Raw genomic sequence first — 15,748 nt, 5'->3', positions numbered from 1 at the left:
CAGAAGCTCAGTTCATTCCCAACAAGCAGTTACAGCCCAAAGAGACTCAGATTTATATAAAACTTGTGAAATATGCAATGCAGGCTTTAGATATTTATCAGGTAAGGAAGTGACCTCAAACCAGGCTCCTGAGTGTGGGAAATGCCTCTGGGATGAGGGTGCCGGTGATGTGATGGAAGGGGTCCTAAAAGGCTCGTTTTGGATTGTCTGCAGTGTTCGTGTCCCCAGATTTGCTCTTGTTCTGTAGTGTAGCATTGCTTTAACGGTGAAGATTTTCCTTTTAAGTGTCAGCGTGAGCATTTGGTGGGGGAGGCGGTCCGTGTACATGGAATGCAGTGGAAGCAAGATGGAAGTTTTACTAAATTCTTGTGTGGAACGCTTAGCAAAGCTTTTTTGCTTGTTTTAATTATTTTCCAAAACTAAGCTGAGAATAGAGAATTAAAAAGATGGGAGAACATTTATTATGTAATTCAAATGCTGTGTTTTAAACATGCAGCTGGTCCAGTTATGTTATGGAATACATTCAGAGACGCCTGGTTTTAACATCCATGGGTTTCTTCCCTGTGCTAGGTCCAGATAGCTGGAAATGGACAGACCTACATCCGAGTAGCAAACTGCCAGACCGTCAGAATGAAGGAGGAGAAGGAGGTGTTGGAACACTTCGCCGGCGTGTTCACAATGATGAATCCCTTAACGTTTAAAGAAATCTTTCAGACGACAGTCCCTTACATGGTGGAAAGAATCTCAAAAAATTATGCTCTTCAGGTATAAAACTCTGTCTTATCCTTTGAACGTTGATTGTAAAATTACTTGTTGATGTGTGGAGCGCTTGGCGTTTTCTTTATTTTGAGGGTGTTCTAAATGATATGCCTAAGGCTGTGCTGGTAGAAAAATGTAGAGAGATGTTAGGACTTAATATTTTTTGTTCAGAATATCAAGATGTCTTGGATCAGTTTCTTTCATTAGTAGAAATTAAGTATATGTTAGATGTAGGCTCCTGGTATTTGATAGTGAAGATAAAATAATGGACGTGAGTGTTTGAAGTGAACGGCCCTACTCCGTGCTTGGCAGATTTACAAATTTTTTTCCTAGGGTGGATAATTAATTTCTTGTGCTGTTACAGATTTGGTTTTGTGTTTTTGGAAAGTTCATTACTTAGTGTTAAGGCTACTTTGAGGATTGTTTTTGTCAAGCACGTTTCTCCTTTTGACAGATTGTTGCCAACTCCTTCTTGGCGAACCCTACTACCTCCGCTCTGTTCGCCACAATCCTGGTGGAGTACCTCCTGGACCGCCTGCCGGAGATGGGCTCCAGCGTGGAGGTCTCCAACCTGTACCTCAAGCTGTTCAAGCTGGTCTTTGGCTCAGTCTCCCTCTTTGCAGCTGAAAACGAACAAATGCTGAAGGTAAAGCTCGTGGAGCCAAGTGTACTTTGTTTTGGGGGAGTTTTTGGTTGTGTTTTGCTTCCTGTTCTCCATTTGCACGGAAACGGGAGGTGTTGTTTTTAGATTTGTGAAGTGCTCTTTGAGTTCATAGATATTTGGGCCAGTAAGGGCCTAAATGTGAAGAAGGTTTCAGAGGATTCATCCATGGTTTGAAATGAAACTTAAGAGTGCCCGTGGCAGGCAGTGGGTTGTCGTTAGTATTGCCACCACTAAATTTTTTTTTTTTTAATTCCAGTTTCTTTCTCTGGATTACACAAATAAAATAGCACATCGTTCGTATTTTAAAAATGGAGTGATGGGAAAAAAACAAGGGAAAAATCCCTTTACCGCCTTCTCTTGTCCAAAGAGAAACAGGTGGCTTTTGTAACAGTTCTGATTCTGCCAGCCGTCTTCCGCTCTAACTTTGTGTCTTCGCCGTGTTCTTATCTTCCTTGGCAGTACGGGGAACGTTTCATTTCAGGACCACTTGTTTGTTTTTCCTCTTTATGAATTCTAACTAATTGGTATCCCTTACTAGGACCGTTTCGGAGGGACAATGTCTCCTAACGTAGTGGATGACCAGTGCAGTCTAATTCCATCTCTTCTGTTACTTGATTTTAGCAAACGGCTAAAAAAAACTTACCCATGGTTACATGTCCCACTGAAAAGGCAGCAGACGGTGGCACAAAAACCTAATAAAAATTCATTTCCACTTAAGGCAAAATATTTTAATTCCTGTAGGAAGCTGAGTATTAGCAGCAGTTTTATCTGAAGTGTGATGTCTTCCCGTGGGGGGGGCTTCTGAAGACACAAACAAGATCCTTTTTTTTTTTTTCCTCCTGGAGCAGTAAATGTACAGGCGGTGACCAGGAGCACCAGTAATCTCTGTTTTTATGTGACCGCTCCCTCAGGTTTTCTCCATTCTGTCGCAGTCACTTAGCAACAACCTGAACATTACTTTTGTGTTCACCTAAAAGAAAAATACTTGTATTTTTCTAAGAACAAACGCTTAACTGTAATATGCGTCCACACAATTTGGTGTCTTTGAAAAATTTAATTTTTGCCGATATTAGATGCACAACAACAAAACCAGAATAAAACCTGATGGTGGGATACATGCATACGTACATTGTGCCACGTATGACAACAAATTGGGAACGATGTCAGTGACACAGTTCACTGTAAACATACCTGTAGAATATTTCGTGTGCAGCTGAACCTGTTACATGTTAAAATCAGCATTTGAAGTACAAAATAAAAAGCTAGTCTGGCTTTAGATGTTAATTAAAGTTACTATAAGCTGATAGAGTACTTTTATTATTATTATTATTATTATTATTATTATTATTATTAAAGAAAATTTCTTGATTAAGTCTCCCAAGATCTTACGATCTGAATTTTTGAGGCTCTTCCAGACGTTGTGTGTATCCTTTTTGATCGTGAGGTTTCACTTCCTTTCGGTTACTTTCTGCGTTTAGATTGTTCTAGGAAATGGGCATCTTCATCCTGTTTGATTATTTAGTCTTAGGAGGGAAGTGGCCATATTGAGTTGCAGAGCAGAGCGGACAGACCCTCTGGTTCCTGCTCCAGAGCGTTACCTTTTCAACATCGTGTAACTGCACAGTAACGTAGGAGCCTATTAAACGCTGCTTCTGCAGCCATCCTGGTGGAAACCAGCATAATATTTCAAGACAAATTAATCTGAGCCAAATAAAGGATGGAAAGGTCTTGTTTTGTTTTGCCTCTAGGAGTGAACTCGTCAGAACTACCTTCCATCCCTGTTTACAGTGAACCTTCAGCATGAGTTCTGAGGGTGTCACCCATCCTCATTTAGAGCGTGTTAACTTGCCTTTTCTCCACCGCACAGCCCCACCTGCACAAGATCGTGAACAGCTCAATGGAACTTGCACAGACTGCCAAAGAGCCCTATAACTACTTCCTGCTGCTCCGGGCCCTGTTCCGCTCCATTGGGGGAGGTAGCCATGACCTCCTGTATCAGGAATTTTTGCCTCTCCTACCAAACCTCCTGCAAGGTCAGAGCAGTGATTTTGGTTGCCTTTTAGTCTTGTGTGCATGTATGGGTTTGGCTGACTGTGGTTGTGGGGTCCATTCATCCTCTGCATCCAATGAAGGTCTTGGTGAGGGGATATATGTACGTATCCCCTGCCAGAGGTGTGTGTGTCTGTCCATGTGTTCATGTTCCCGTGTCCCACTCTCTTTAAAGGCAGTAGGACTTTTTTTTTTTTTTTTTTAAGTTTATTTATTTTTGAGACAGAGAGAGACAGAGCATGAACGGGGGAGGGTCAGAGAGAGTGGGAGACACAGAATCAGAAGCAGGCTCCAGGCTCCGAGCCATCAGCCCAGAGCCCGACGTGGGGCTCGAACTCACGGACCGCGAGATCGTGACCTGAGCCGAAGTCGGACGCCTAACCGACTGAGCCACCCAGGCGCCCCAAGGCAGTAGGACTTTGAAGGGAGCCCCCTTGTTCAGGGATGGACCTTCCCCTCCCTACTCAAGAGTTGAACAGGAGTTGGAAGGTTTCCATCACCCTGGTTAGGACTTGGTTGTATTTTTGTAGCATTTGGTAAGCAAGTCTACAAAGTGGTTTCTAGTGGCTTAGTAGTAATATCAGGGATCCCTAGTTTGAGAGAGAGTCAGAATAAGAAGAGAAAAAGCAGTTATAAAGCTGATTGATAAGTGTGTATTTTTACTTTGAGGTAAACTTACATAACCAGAATCCTGCAATTCCGGTGTGACCAGGAATGCTTTCAAGATATAGAGCTAAAGGGGATCCTTAAAGAAAAGCCATTTACAACGTATAGTACCCAGGAGGCTTTGGGAAAAAGTCGGCCATGTTGCCTGTAACATGGCCATGAGTCCACCCTGCAAGGTGGCCGGCCCATGATCCAGTTCCGCCATCCGTTATTTAACCCCATCTCCAGTCATTCCCCAGCCTGAGTCCTCTGTTCTGTGGGGTCTCATTTCCTCCTCCCCAGGCTCATTTCTCCCTACCTAGTTTTGTTCGAGTGGATCCCCTTCTGGGAACTTAACCTTTCTCCTTCTCCTCCTTTGGACCCTGAATCCAGTGCTGTTACTTTGTGATGCCTTCCCTGATCGATCTTTTCTCTGCGCTCTCTCCATCCTGCACTGCCTGGGATGCATCGACTGTTCTAGGCCTTTCTCTTTCTAGCTGGTCTCTGAGCACTCAGGGCAGGTCCTGATCTGACATGTTTCAGTTAGGAAGGAGCTCAGCTTACCCTCACAAAAAGTAGGGATGTTGTCTTTGTGAGAAGGAAGATCTTCTCCATTTGCAGGAAATGAAAGTGGATTTAAAAAAAAAAAGTTTATTTTACAGCGGAGACCTCAACTGTGGTCTCTTGGAAACCTGAAAAAAACATGTGAGGTTGTAAACCTCAAGCTTGAGGTGAATGTACCTTACTGGAGTCTTGTGTCTCTGGATCGGGCTTGTTAAAAACAACAACATGATTCTTAAAAGATCCATGTGTGATATTAGGTATCTCATTAGGATTAATTAACATTAAATAATTGTATCATAGCTTACGTTATAGTTGTATGCAGCCTGCTGTTGTCACCATGAACTTGACGGACAGAAGGGTCATGGTTGTAGAATAGGTTTAGCTGATGTAGTAGATGAGACCTAAAACGTCTTCCTGTCATTGCGCTGACGTTGACAGAAGGTGGAACAGTTATTCTGTACGATTAACTCTGGCCCGTCTGGGGGTGATGTTCTTCTCTGATGCCTGCAAACCCCGCTTCTAGGCCTGAACATGCTGCAGAGCGGCCTGCACAAGCAGCACATGAAGGACCTGTTCGTGGAGCTGTGTCTCACGGTGCCTGTGCGGCTGAGCTCCCTCCTGCCCTACCTGCCCATGTTAATGGATCCCCTGGTGTCTGCTCTCAACGGCTCACAGACGCTGGTCAGCCAAGGCCTGAGGACCCTGGAGCTGTGCGTGGACAACCTGCAGCCCGATTTCCTCTACGACCACATCCAGCCTGTCCGCGCGGAGCTCATGCAGGTAAGTGTGCGTTCTCGCAGGGGCCGGCCCAGCGCCGGCTGTCGGGCGCTCACGGATCCGGTTTTCCCGGGGCTTCTAGACTAGTGTTTCCGGAAATGACAGCCCCCCCCCCCCCCTCCCCCCCCCAGTGAGCTGCCTGCGCCCCGTGTTGGGCTCTCTGCAAGATGAAGTGGTGTAGTTTTTAACCTCTTCATGAGTCTCCTGGCTTATGAAAAGATGTGTAGAAATATGTATTAAGTAGACATTTGTTTTGCAGTGTTGCCCTTTTTTCAGAGGGTTTTCATGAGGGTCACAGACTCATTAAGTTGATGACCTGTGAGGGCAGGTGCTGTGGTTACTATGTGCTGCCGGGAAGAGACTTTCTTTGATCTCAGGATGCTGCAGTGAAGAGAATCACGCTCCTGAGGGAAGTGCAGGTGTGCACTTTCGGGTCAAGGGAAATGAAGCAGATAATTGAGATGGTTTTGAAAACATGTTTTCTTCCTTAGAGTTTGTATGTCACATACTAGGTTTTGCCTTCACGTTTTGCTGTCGTTACGGATTCGTAATGTAGTCGGTAATTGTTAGAAGTGTAGGCTGCCTGTCACTATACTGCCTCTCTGCTTTGGAGTATTTGGCCCCAACTAGAGGTCCGAATGCCAGCTTCAAAGGATGGAGACTCAGTAACCCTAAAAGACAGGAGTCTGGATTGGAAACTGCAGTGTGTGCACTTGAAGCTGGGTTTGGGAGACTTTCCTCCCCAGTCCTGAGATAGGGACCCTGTGTGCCATCTGGGTGGGAGAGGATGGGCCTGGCGGTTGGGTCAGGGCCTCCAAGTCCACTTTCCCAGCCATCCTTTGGAGGATTGACGGAGAGCCTGCCTCAGGAGAGAACGGCACTGTTGGTTCTGGAAGGCAAACCCTGGGCCTGACCCAGGTGTGGGTGAGCAGCATGTGGGAGGAGGAAGTGGGGCTGGGCTCATGGGCCTCTTGCTGTTTCATGAGGCAGACAGTCCTGGGAGACAGGGGCGAGGCTCCTTCCTGCTTTTGGAGCCCCAGTAATCCCCGCCCCCCACACTAGACAAGTGTCATAGTCTGTTTCTCTGTGGTCTCCTTAACCAGCACTCGCTCCCAGTGCCACCCCCTCCCGGGGGATTAAGCAGAAATTCCCTCTCCTGAGGGTACGTGAAGAGTGGTGGAGCCGGGTGGAGTGGTAGAGGTTGGGGGGGGGGGGGGGGGCTTAGCACCTCTCAGCAGGGGTTCCTGACGGACAGGCCTTGGTGGACCTTTAGGAACATAAGAGAAGTTGAAATTTTGCCTTAAAGAAAATTCTAAGATTTTACGTTGGCTGTTGTTAGACGCTAATATCTGGTATTGTTATGGAAGGTGATCTAAGAAAATAGACATTTTTTTTTTAAGTTTATTTTGAGAAAGCGAGCACGCCCGCACCTGCACATGAACCGGAGAGGGACAGAGAGAGAGCAAGAGAATCCCAAGCTGGTTCCTTGCTGTCCATGCAGAGCCCAGCGAGGGGCTCAAACTCAACGAACTGTGCGATCGTGTCCTGAGTCAAAATCAGGAGTCGGACCTTAAACCAAATGAGCCGCCCAGGTGCCCCTAGACAGACATAGTAATTTGGAGGACTTAGACAGTTTAGGTGAAAGAACGTGGGAAGACTGACAAGAGTTTTTGGAAACAGTTGAGTGTGTGTGGTCCTTATGCACTGATACAAGGTGCGCGTACTTGTTACCTGTTCCCAGAATGCGGCCTGTCATGATTGTGTTTTCGCCCTTCACCATCCTTTCTAACATGAAGTTTGAAATGTATAAGATTGTTTATATATCCTATTTGTAGGAATTTATCTTGTTTGTAAGTTATAAAGCCTATTAATCAAAGTAAAAACCTGAGAACTCACCATCAAATCCAGGACAAGAACTTTAACAGTAAAGAGCATTTCCCTCCATGCCTCTTCTGGTCCCATTTTGTATATATGTTTAGACGATATATTGCTTAGTTTTCTTGCTCTTGAGCTCTGCGATATTTATCATATGCTACTGTGTGTGTTTCAGGAGCGTGGAAGAACATTTATGTTTAAATCTGCGTTTTCTTTTAAAATTTTTCAGGGAGGATACATAAGATTAATAACATTGGCTTCTCCCAATAAGGGGAAATTTGTGTTTGGGGGACAGAGATGGGAGGAAGAATTTTTGCTGTATAATTTTCTATAACTTGAAAAGTTTGATTTGTGAACCATGAGGATGCCTTGCCTTGCAAGGATTTTAATCAAAGTACTTTGGTTTTTAGGCTTTATGGCGCACTTTACGCAATCCTGCTGATAGCATTTCTCACGTGGCCTATCGTGTACTTGGTAAATTTGGTGGCAGTAACAGGAAGATGTTGAAGGAGTCCCAGAAGCTGCACTATGTTGTGACTGAGGTTCAAGGCCCCAGTATCACGGTGGAGTTTTCTGATTGTAAAGCATCTCTTCAGCTCCCGATGGAGAAGGTAAATTTGGAAATCTGCAGGAGCTTCTTAAAGATACTATACATTTCATTTTAAGAAAGTGAATTTCTGTTTGAAAATATGTAAATAAAACATGTCTTTCTTGCGAGGGAATTTCTTTTTTAAGATTTTGTTTGTAAGTAAGCTCTATACCCAGTGCGGGGCTCTAACTCACAACCCCAAGATCAAGAGTCAAACGCTCTACTGACTGAGCCAGGCAGGTGCCCTTTGGGAGGGAGTTTCTAGGTCAAAGGACAAACTGTTTTGGGGGACCAGCTTGGGTGGCAAAGGGGCTTTCCTAACACCGGGAGGCCGGTGGGGGTGTACTGCCCGGAGAACTCTGGAGCAGTTTCATGTTTCCCGATGGAGCAGGAGACACTGCCGCCCAGCCCACCCCTTCCTTGAACTTAGTCTGTTTCACCGCCTAACAGGCTTTACTTCAAGTGTCATTAGAACCCAAGTTTATCCCATACTTGTCATTCCTGAGCCCCCACTTCTCCCATTCTCTATTGAGACGTAGCACCTGCTGTCTCTCCTGGCTCCTGAGCCCTCTGTGGGCAGCTCTGTGGTCTCTCTCCATCTGCCATCTGGAACTCCTGTCCCGTTGGGTAGCAAATGGGCAGACAGTGTGCCCAGCATCATGCCCGAGTGTCCACTCTGCTACTTTTGCTTTGTCATTTTGAAAACTCTTCCCCCTTTCACCTCATCGAGCCCTCCTGGTCCTTTGTCACATGCATCTTGGTCCACTTTACCATGATCTACATTGTTGAGGTTGACTTCTCCGCCTTATTGTAGAGCCAGCCTTCTTCCACCCACCCTTAGTGTCTTTTGTTACTGTGTCTTTTCAGGATGTTTGTTACCATGTCTTTTCAGGATGTTTATCTAGTTGTTACATACTGGGTATTTTTTTTTTTTTTAATGTTTTGTTTATTTTTGAGAGAGAGCATGCAAGTTGGGGAGGGGCAGAGGGAGAGGAGGACAGGGAATCTGAAGTGGGCTCGGCACTGACCGCAGCAAGCCTGATGCGGGGTTTGAGCTCACGCACCAAACTGAGATCATAACCCGAGCCAGAGTCGGACGCTCACCCGACTGGGCCACCCAGGCACCCCATACTGGCTGTTTTTTTAAAGGGTGTTAGAGTAGGCCTCCACGTGCATCTAAGAGACTCCGCCGTTTTAGGAAGCCAGGTGCCAGCTGGATTCCTGAACTCCTTGCAGACAGATCTGGTCTTAAACCAGCATTTCGTGGCCTGGACCCACTCAAAGCCCTCCCTTTGCTCAGGGCTAACTGTCCTGTTGTGTCATAGTGTAGAGCTCTGCCTGTTCACTTCTCTGTATTCAAACCTTACCCACATAGTGAGTTCTGTGATTTTTTTTTTTTTTTTTCAATCAGGCTTTATTAAATATCTATGGGGAACGATGCCTATCATGGATAAATGTCCCTCTGGGGTTCTCATCCATCATCCTCTCTCAATATCCTGTATCCCCCACTTCTCAAGCACTCACATTGTCCCTGACCCTCCTCCAGCCCGTAGATAGGTGTCCTCTCCAGGCCTCAGGGTGAGACGCAACCCTGGCTTCTCCCCCAAACCTTAATAAAAATATTTGCCAAATAAGCACTGGTTTCCTCCTAAGAGAATACAGCTAAAATGCTGCCTTTACATTGCAAGTTACTGAAGTGAACACCCTGTGTCTGAAGCATGTTCCCACAGTGTAGGTAATTTCTTAACCCAGGACTATTTGCTTCAGCCCTGTCAGTGGCAAGCTTGGTATTAGTCATGAAAACTAAGGTATCTGACTTTCATTTGATGCTGCATAGACTAAGCAGAGCAGGAAAATCTCTTTAGAAGTAGTTTTTCCCCCAAAGAAGAAACCAAGTTTTGAAGATTGGCTCCCACATCCTCCTGGACTCCCCTACAGACTTCGGGTGCACGAGGGGCCGGCTTCCTAGCAGGCAGAGGCCGAGGGCGCGCAGCACCCCACACAGCTGATGGGGCTGCCGGGGCCAAGGGCATGAGCTCATGGCCAAGCCAGGTGCTGGCGAATTCTCACAAATAATCCTACTTGTGGCACGTTACAACGCTCTGTTCTTTTGGCAGGTAATTGGCTCAAAGGTTGCATTGATCCTTACTGCTTCTGAAATTGTCTCCACATGATTTGTTACCTGTTGGTGACCAGGGCAGAGGCGGTGGGAGGAGGGACAGTGCTTCGGTGCCCTGGGCTCGGGCACAACAGTGAGGACCTGTTGTCATGCTCTTTGTGACCGTGTGTGAGTGTTTAGGGCAGGGCTGCTGGCCCTGTCAGCATCCACTGCTTCCTCACACACAGCCTAGATGAATCTTTTAACGCCCATCACTTCTTCTGCTCACAGGGTTTATAGCTATAGAATTGTCATTGAGGCTAATCTCTTAGCTGTTAAAGGCTTCACGTGATTTTTTGTTTATGATTATGCCTCCCCAGCCTTCCTGGTCAACCTAATTGAACAGGATAAAATGTACGTATAACTGTGTAGGTTTTCTGAAAAAATAAAGAAAGCTCTTTTGTCTTGTAAAGAGAGAATTTTGTAGTCAGGTAATTTCTGCATAAACTACGCTTTTTGTGTTTCTTTGCTGTAGGCCATCGAAACCGCTCTAGACTGCCTGAAGAGTGCCAACACGGAGCCTTACTACCGAAGGCAGGCGTGGGAGGTGATCAAGTGCTTCCTGGTGGCGATGATGAGTCTGGAGGACAATAAACATGCCCTCTACCAGCTTCTCGCACACCCTAAGTATGTTGGGGACGTGGTTTTCTGCGATTGGTGCATCTTCCATCAGGATTTAGGGTGGAGAGCACCTCCCGGATCTCCGCGGTGCTAGGACTTTGCTCCGTCAAGTCGGGAAATCAGCCTGTGATCTGCCTAGTGATGCTTCTCTGGGCTTTTCGAGAAAATGAAGAGGCGAAACTGGGTGCTTGAGGATTAGAATTTACCTCCTTTGTAGTCTGACTGTTGCCTCCTGAGGCTGTCAGCTTCAGGGAGCAAGGGTCCTGGCCTTTTCTGTCCTGTTATGAACCATTATATCCTTAGCGCTGGGCACGTGATAGACATTCAGCGGATCTTTTGCTTTTCTGGTCCATGGTGACCCTTCCATTCCCCAGATGCTTGTCATGTGATATTTATATTTTGTTCTTATCAGTTATTGCTATGACCTTATATGGTGGTCTTTTGTGATCATGTGTGGGTGTTAATCTTTCTGTGTTACATGTTTCAGGGAGGGGACTTTGGCTCTGTATTTACACGTTTCTCAGAGCATCGGTGGTGGGTGGTCCATGTACTGTCAGTGAGGCCTCTAATAACCGGGTCTGATATAGTTCCCGTGGTGATTTTTCCTTTCTTTTCTTTTTATTTTTTTAAATGTTTTCTTTATTTTTGAGAGAGAGAGAGAGACAGAGAGCTAGCAGGGGAGGGGCAGAGAGAGAGGGAGACACAGAATCTGAAGCTGAGCTGTCAGCACAGAGCCCAATGTAGGGCCCAAACCCATGAACCGTGAGATCATGACCTGAGCCGAAGTCGGACGTGTAAGACTGAGCCACCCGGGCACCTTGGCATGGTGTGATTGTTCAACATACAATAGGTGTATAGCTGCCTTCAAGAGTTTTCATTTCTATTTGATTGTTGATGGGTTTCTTTCTTTCTTTCTTTCTTTCTTTCTTTTTTTTTTTTTTTTAAGTTTATTTTTGAGAGAGATAGCGCGAGTGGGGGAGGGGCAGAGAGAAAGGGAGAGCCAGAATCTGAAACAGGCTCCAGGCTCTGAGCTGTCAGCACAGAGCCCAATGCGTGGCTTGAACTCAAAATAGCAAGATCATGATGTAGGCCAAAGTCGGATGCTTAACCAACTGAGCCACCCAGGCACCCCAAGTGATCGGTTTATTTCTTAGAATTTGACTTAGTTATAAAAGACAGAAGTCCAACATCCACTTTCTTTAAAAACTATAAAGATACTAAATCTGTTGCCACAGTGTAATTTTGCTCTGATTCCTTGCCTGTGCTCATATTAGGTAGAACACACTTGGGATCTCTTGAACCATTGGTTATAGATATTCTTGATGAAGTTCATCCTGTTTGAATCCAGGTGTTACTGGATTTAAAGCAGAGAAATGAACGCACTTCGGCCTGTCTGAACAAGGGGAAGGTTGGCAAGCTGAAAATGAAAACAGAAGTGCTGGTGACATCATCAGGCCGGGACTTTGGTGTTGTGATGACAGATCCAATCTTGTCTTTCAGCTTTACAGAAAAGACCATCCCTAATGTCATCATATCACATCGCTACAAAGCACAGGACACTCCAGCTCGGAAGACGTTTGAGCAGGCCCTGACTGGGGCGTTCATGTCTGCCGTCATTAAGGATCTCCGGCCCAGCGCCCTGCCCTTTGTCGCCAGCTTGATCCGCCACTACACGATGGTGGCAGTTGCCCAGCAGTGCGGTGAGTGGGGCGGTGCAAGTGCTCGCGTGACTTCCTGGGGCTGCTTCCGAAGCTCCACGAGGACTGCGTGGTATTTCAGAGAAGCCGTTTGGCTGGTTGATTTTTGGCCTTTGCTTTTTTAATCCCCACTTATTGAGGGTAATTGATATTTCAGTGATGGGTGCAACATTAACTTAAAAATTGTTACCACGTTTCATTTGTAAAATATGTCCGTTTAATATTTTGGCCCTTTGTTCTTCATGAAAATGGGGGCAGAATACTTTTGGGCACTCTGCATGTAAAAGTTTGTGGTCCCCCTTGTTGCCGGTCTTTCTTGTGTTGTTTTCCAAGGCCGAGCCTCCTCCTCTGTCCTCCTGCTGTCAGCTGGCTTCCCCCAAGTCTTTGTGCTTTTCTCGGTTCCTGGAGTGGTCATCCCTGCCACCCCTCAGGCTCTGGATGGGGACGGGCCACTTTTGTTTGTCTCTTTGCTTCTCTTCCTAATCCATCCGGACGGGGGCTTTTGCAGAAGGCAGTAAAATGTCCTGACACTGTCAGTTGCTGTGTAAGTTTCCAAACACTTACTCCCAGCTTCTGCAGCTCCTCCCAGACCGGCGCTGGGCAGGTGTTCCCAAGACCCCTCACCCTCCAGAGCAGCAAAGCAACTTCATTTGAACACTGCAGAACACCTAGAACTTTCCCTCTTGTATCTCTCCTTGGCTTTCTTGGACCGGATAGTCAATGCTGTAAGGTTTATTTTAGATCATTCCTCAGTGTCTCTCTGTTAATGTCTTTTCCAGCAGACTTGTAAGCTGCTTGATAATGCCTATCTTGCTGGGTGCCTCCAAGGCATTAATTAATAGCAGATTATTTTCTGTGTGTTGGGTGTCAGGCCCAAGTTGCTTTTTAATTGTTATTTGTATGTCAGGAAGTCCAGAGCATAGCCCACAGTCATTTCTGTGCTGTGCCCCTTGGTCTCTTCAATGATTTTTACTTTTTTTTCTTTATGTTTAATTTACTTTTGAGAGAGAGCATGAGTTGGGGAGGGGCAGAGAGAGAAGGAGGCTCAGAATCTGAAGCAGGCTCCAGGCTCTGCTGTCAGCACAGAGCCCGATGCCGGGCTCAAACTCATGAACCACAAGATCATGACCTGTGCCGAAGTCGGATGCTTAGCCGACGGGGCACCCAGCCCTCCCTAATTTTTTTAAAACAAGGAACCTGATGGTGATTTTCATCTTAAACTAATGCATTTTTGAGTTATGACCGAGAAAATCTGAAAAGAATGCTGTTTATAACGGAAATAATTCAGAAAAATCACCTTAGTGTGAATTAGACCACTTAGTTTACAAGTAATTGCAATTTAACAGAAGTTGGTCTAAAGTACCAGTGCTGGCAAATTAGTCGGAGAAGGACAAGTCTCACATGGTTTCATTCATAGGAGGTCTTTAAGATACAAAACAGATGAACATAAGGGAAGGGAAACAAAAATAATATAAAAACAGGGAGGGGGACAAAACATAAGATACTCTTAAATATAGAGAACAAACAGAGGGTTGCTGGAGGGGTTTTGTGGGGGGTGGGACGGGCTAAATGGGTAAGGGGCACTAAGGAATCTACTCCTGAAATCATTGTTGCACTATATGCTAACTAATTTGGATGAAAATTTAAAAATAAATAAATTATTAATTAAAAAGTTCTTTCAAAAAGGAAAAAAAAAAGTACCAGCGTGAGCTTTTATTGAGCTCCTGACCTCTAGTTTGAAAACGAGGTAGTTTAGGGGTGCCTGGCTGTTGGAGTTGGTAGAATATGCAAGTCTTGATCCTCAGTCTTATGCGTTTGAGCCCCATGTTGGGTGCAGAGACTCCTAAAAACATAAACTTAAAAAAGTTTTAGGGGCGCCTGGGTGGCTCGGTCAGTTAAGCATCCGACTCATGATCTTAGCTCAGGTCATGATCTCGCTGTCATGAGCTTGAACCCTGCATGGGGCTCTGCGCTGACCGTGCAGAGCCCGCTTGGGATCCTCTCTTTCCCTCTCTCTCTGCCCCTTCCCTGCTTGCACAGGCGCACGCTCACTCTCACTCTCTCCCTAAAAATAAATAAACTTAAGTGTTTTAAAAATGAGGTAGTTTTGGGGCGCCTGGGTGGCTCAGTCGGTTAAGCGTCCAACTTCGGCTCAGGTCATGATCTCACGGTTCGTGAGTTCGAGCCCCGCGTCGGGCTCTGTGCTGACAGCTCGGAGCCTGGAGCCTGTTTCAGATTCTGTGTCTCCCTCTCTCTCTGCCCCTCCCCTGTTCATGCTCTGTCTCTCCCTGTCTCAAAAATAAATAAAACGTTAAAAAAATTTAAAAAATGAGGTAGTTTTGCCATTTGAGGGACAAGAACGTCCATGGAAATAACCTTGACTTTCTCCCATGCCTGCTGCCTCTCTTTCAGGTCCTTTCCTGCTTCCTTGCTACCAGGTGGGCAGCCAGCCCAGCACAGCCATGTTCCACAGTGAAGAAAATGGGTCCAAAGGAATGGATCCCTTGGTCCTTATTGATGCAATAGCCATTTGCATGGCATACGAGGAAAAGGAGCTTTGCAAGATTGGAGAGGTGGCACTAGCTGTGATATTTGATGTTGCCAGTATCATCCTGGGCTCAAAGGAGAGGGTAAGGAAAGACTGAGAAGCATCTGCTCTTTTGGGGGTGTTTGTGCCTGCGGGTAGCCTGGAAGCTGGTGGTTTAAGAGTTGCAGTAACATGATAGTTTGTGCTTCTGTTTTTCTCCCCAGGCCTGCCAGCTGCCTCTGTTTTCTTACATCGTAGAACGCTTGTGTGCGTGTTGCTATGAGCAGGCCTGGTATGCAAAGCTGGGGGGTGTGGTGTCCATTAAATTTCTCATGGAGCGGCTGCCTCTCACTTGGGTTCTCCAGAACCAGCAGACGTTCCTCAAAGCGCTTCTCTTTGTCATGATGGACTTGACTGGAGAGGTAGGTAATGGGTGGTCCCAAACCTAACCAAGCTGTTCCAGAAACTGATTTGCCTGGAGAATAGTTAGTATGAAGCAGTTCTGGAAATGGGCTCTCCTAGCAGCTCAGATTTCGTTATGGCATCTTTAATAAAAGGACAGGTCAGAACCACCATAGGCTCTCCCTGGTTGTCTAAATATCTGTCTGCCTTGCTAAGGAATAGTCACAGGCCAGAGTGCATAACACGGCACATCTCTCTGTAAAGGGAAACAGTACTACTTCTCACTCTTGCCATAGAGCTAAATAGTGCAGGTGTTGCAGGAGTTTCTGTGGAAGCTGCATTTTTCGGAACCTACGTGCAGGTGTAACTCGAACAAATAGAATACAGTGGGCATTGCCAGCTCGTCTGTCACGTAAATATA

The 15,748-nt window shown here is 46.0% G+C and overlaps 2 protein-coding genes across 11 annotated transcripts in view; one reads left to right on the top strand and one right to left on the bottom strand.

Moving 5' to 3' along the window:
• Positions 1 to 15,748, bottom strand: part of ATP5MF (ATP synthase membrane subunit f) — a 616,357-nt gene that overhangs the window by 135,184 nt on the left and 465,425 nt on the right. The window lies entirely within an intron of this gene.
• TRRAP (transformation/transcription domain associated protein) overlaps positions 1 to 15,748 on the top strand; it is a 114,088-nt gene that overhangs the window by 25,406 nt on the left and 72,934 nt on the right. For all 10 annotated transcript variants that reach the window (XM_049639240.1, XM_049639241.1, XM_049639249.1 and 7 more), the window contains exons 16-25: positions 4 to 101; positions 571 to 765; positions 1,214 to 1,405; positions 3,291 to 3,456; positions 5,205 to 5,461; positions 7,744 to 7,944; positions 10,556 to 10,707; positions 12,202 to 12,401; positions 14,811 to 15,028; positions 15,150 to 15,347. In XM_049639240.1, the coding sequence (XP_049495197.1) occupies positions 4 to 101; positions 571 to 765; positions 1,214 to 1,405; positions 3,291 to 3,456; positions 5,205 to 5,461; positions 7,744 to 7,944; positions 10,556 to 10,707; positions 12,202 to 12,401; positions 14,811 to 15,028; positions 15,150 to 15,347 (1,877 nt within the window). The remainder of the gene's footprint in view (positions 1 to 3; positions 102 to 570; positions 766 to 1,213; positions 1,406 to 3,290; positions 3,457 to 5,204; positions 5,462 to 7,743; positions 7,945 to 10,555; positions 10,708 to 12,201; positions 12,402 to 14,810; positions 15,029 to 15,149; positions 15,348 to 15,748) is intronic.

This window comes from Panthera uncia, chromosome E3 (assembly GCF_023721935.1).
Source record: "Panthera uncia isolate 11264 chromosome E3, Puncia_PCG_1.0, whole genome shotgun sequence".
In the NCBI taxonomy this organism is placed as follows: Eukaryota; Metazoa; Chordata; class Mammalia; order Carnivora; family Felidae; genus Panthera; species Panthera uncia.
This window is presented reverse-complemented; position numbering and strand designations above follow the sequence as displayed.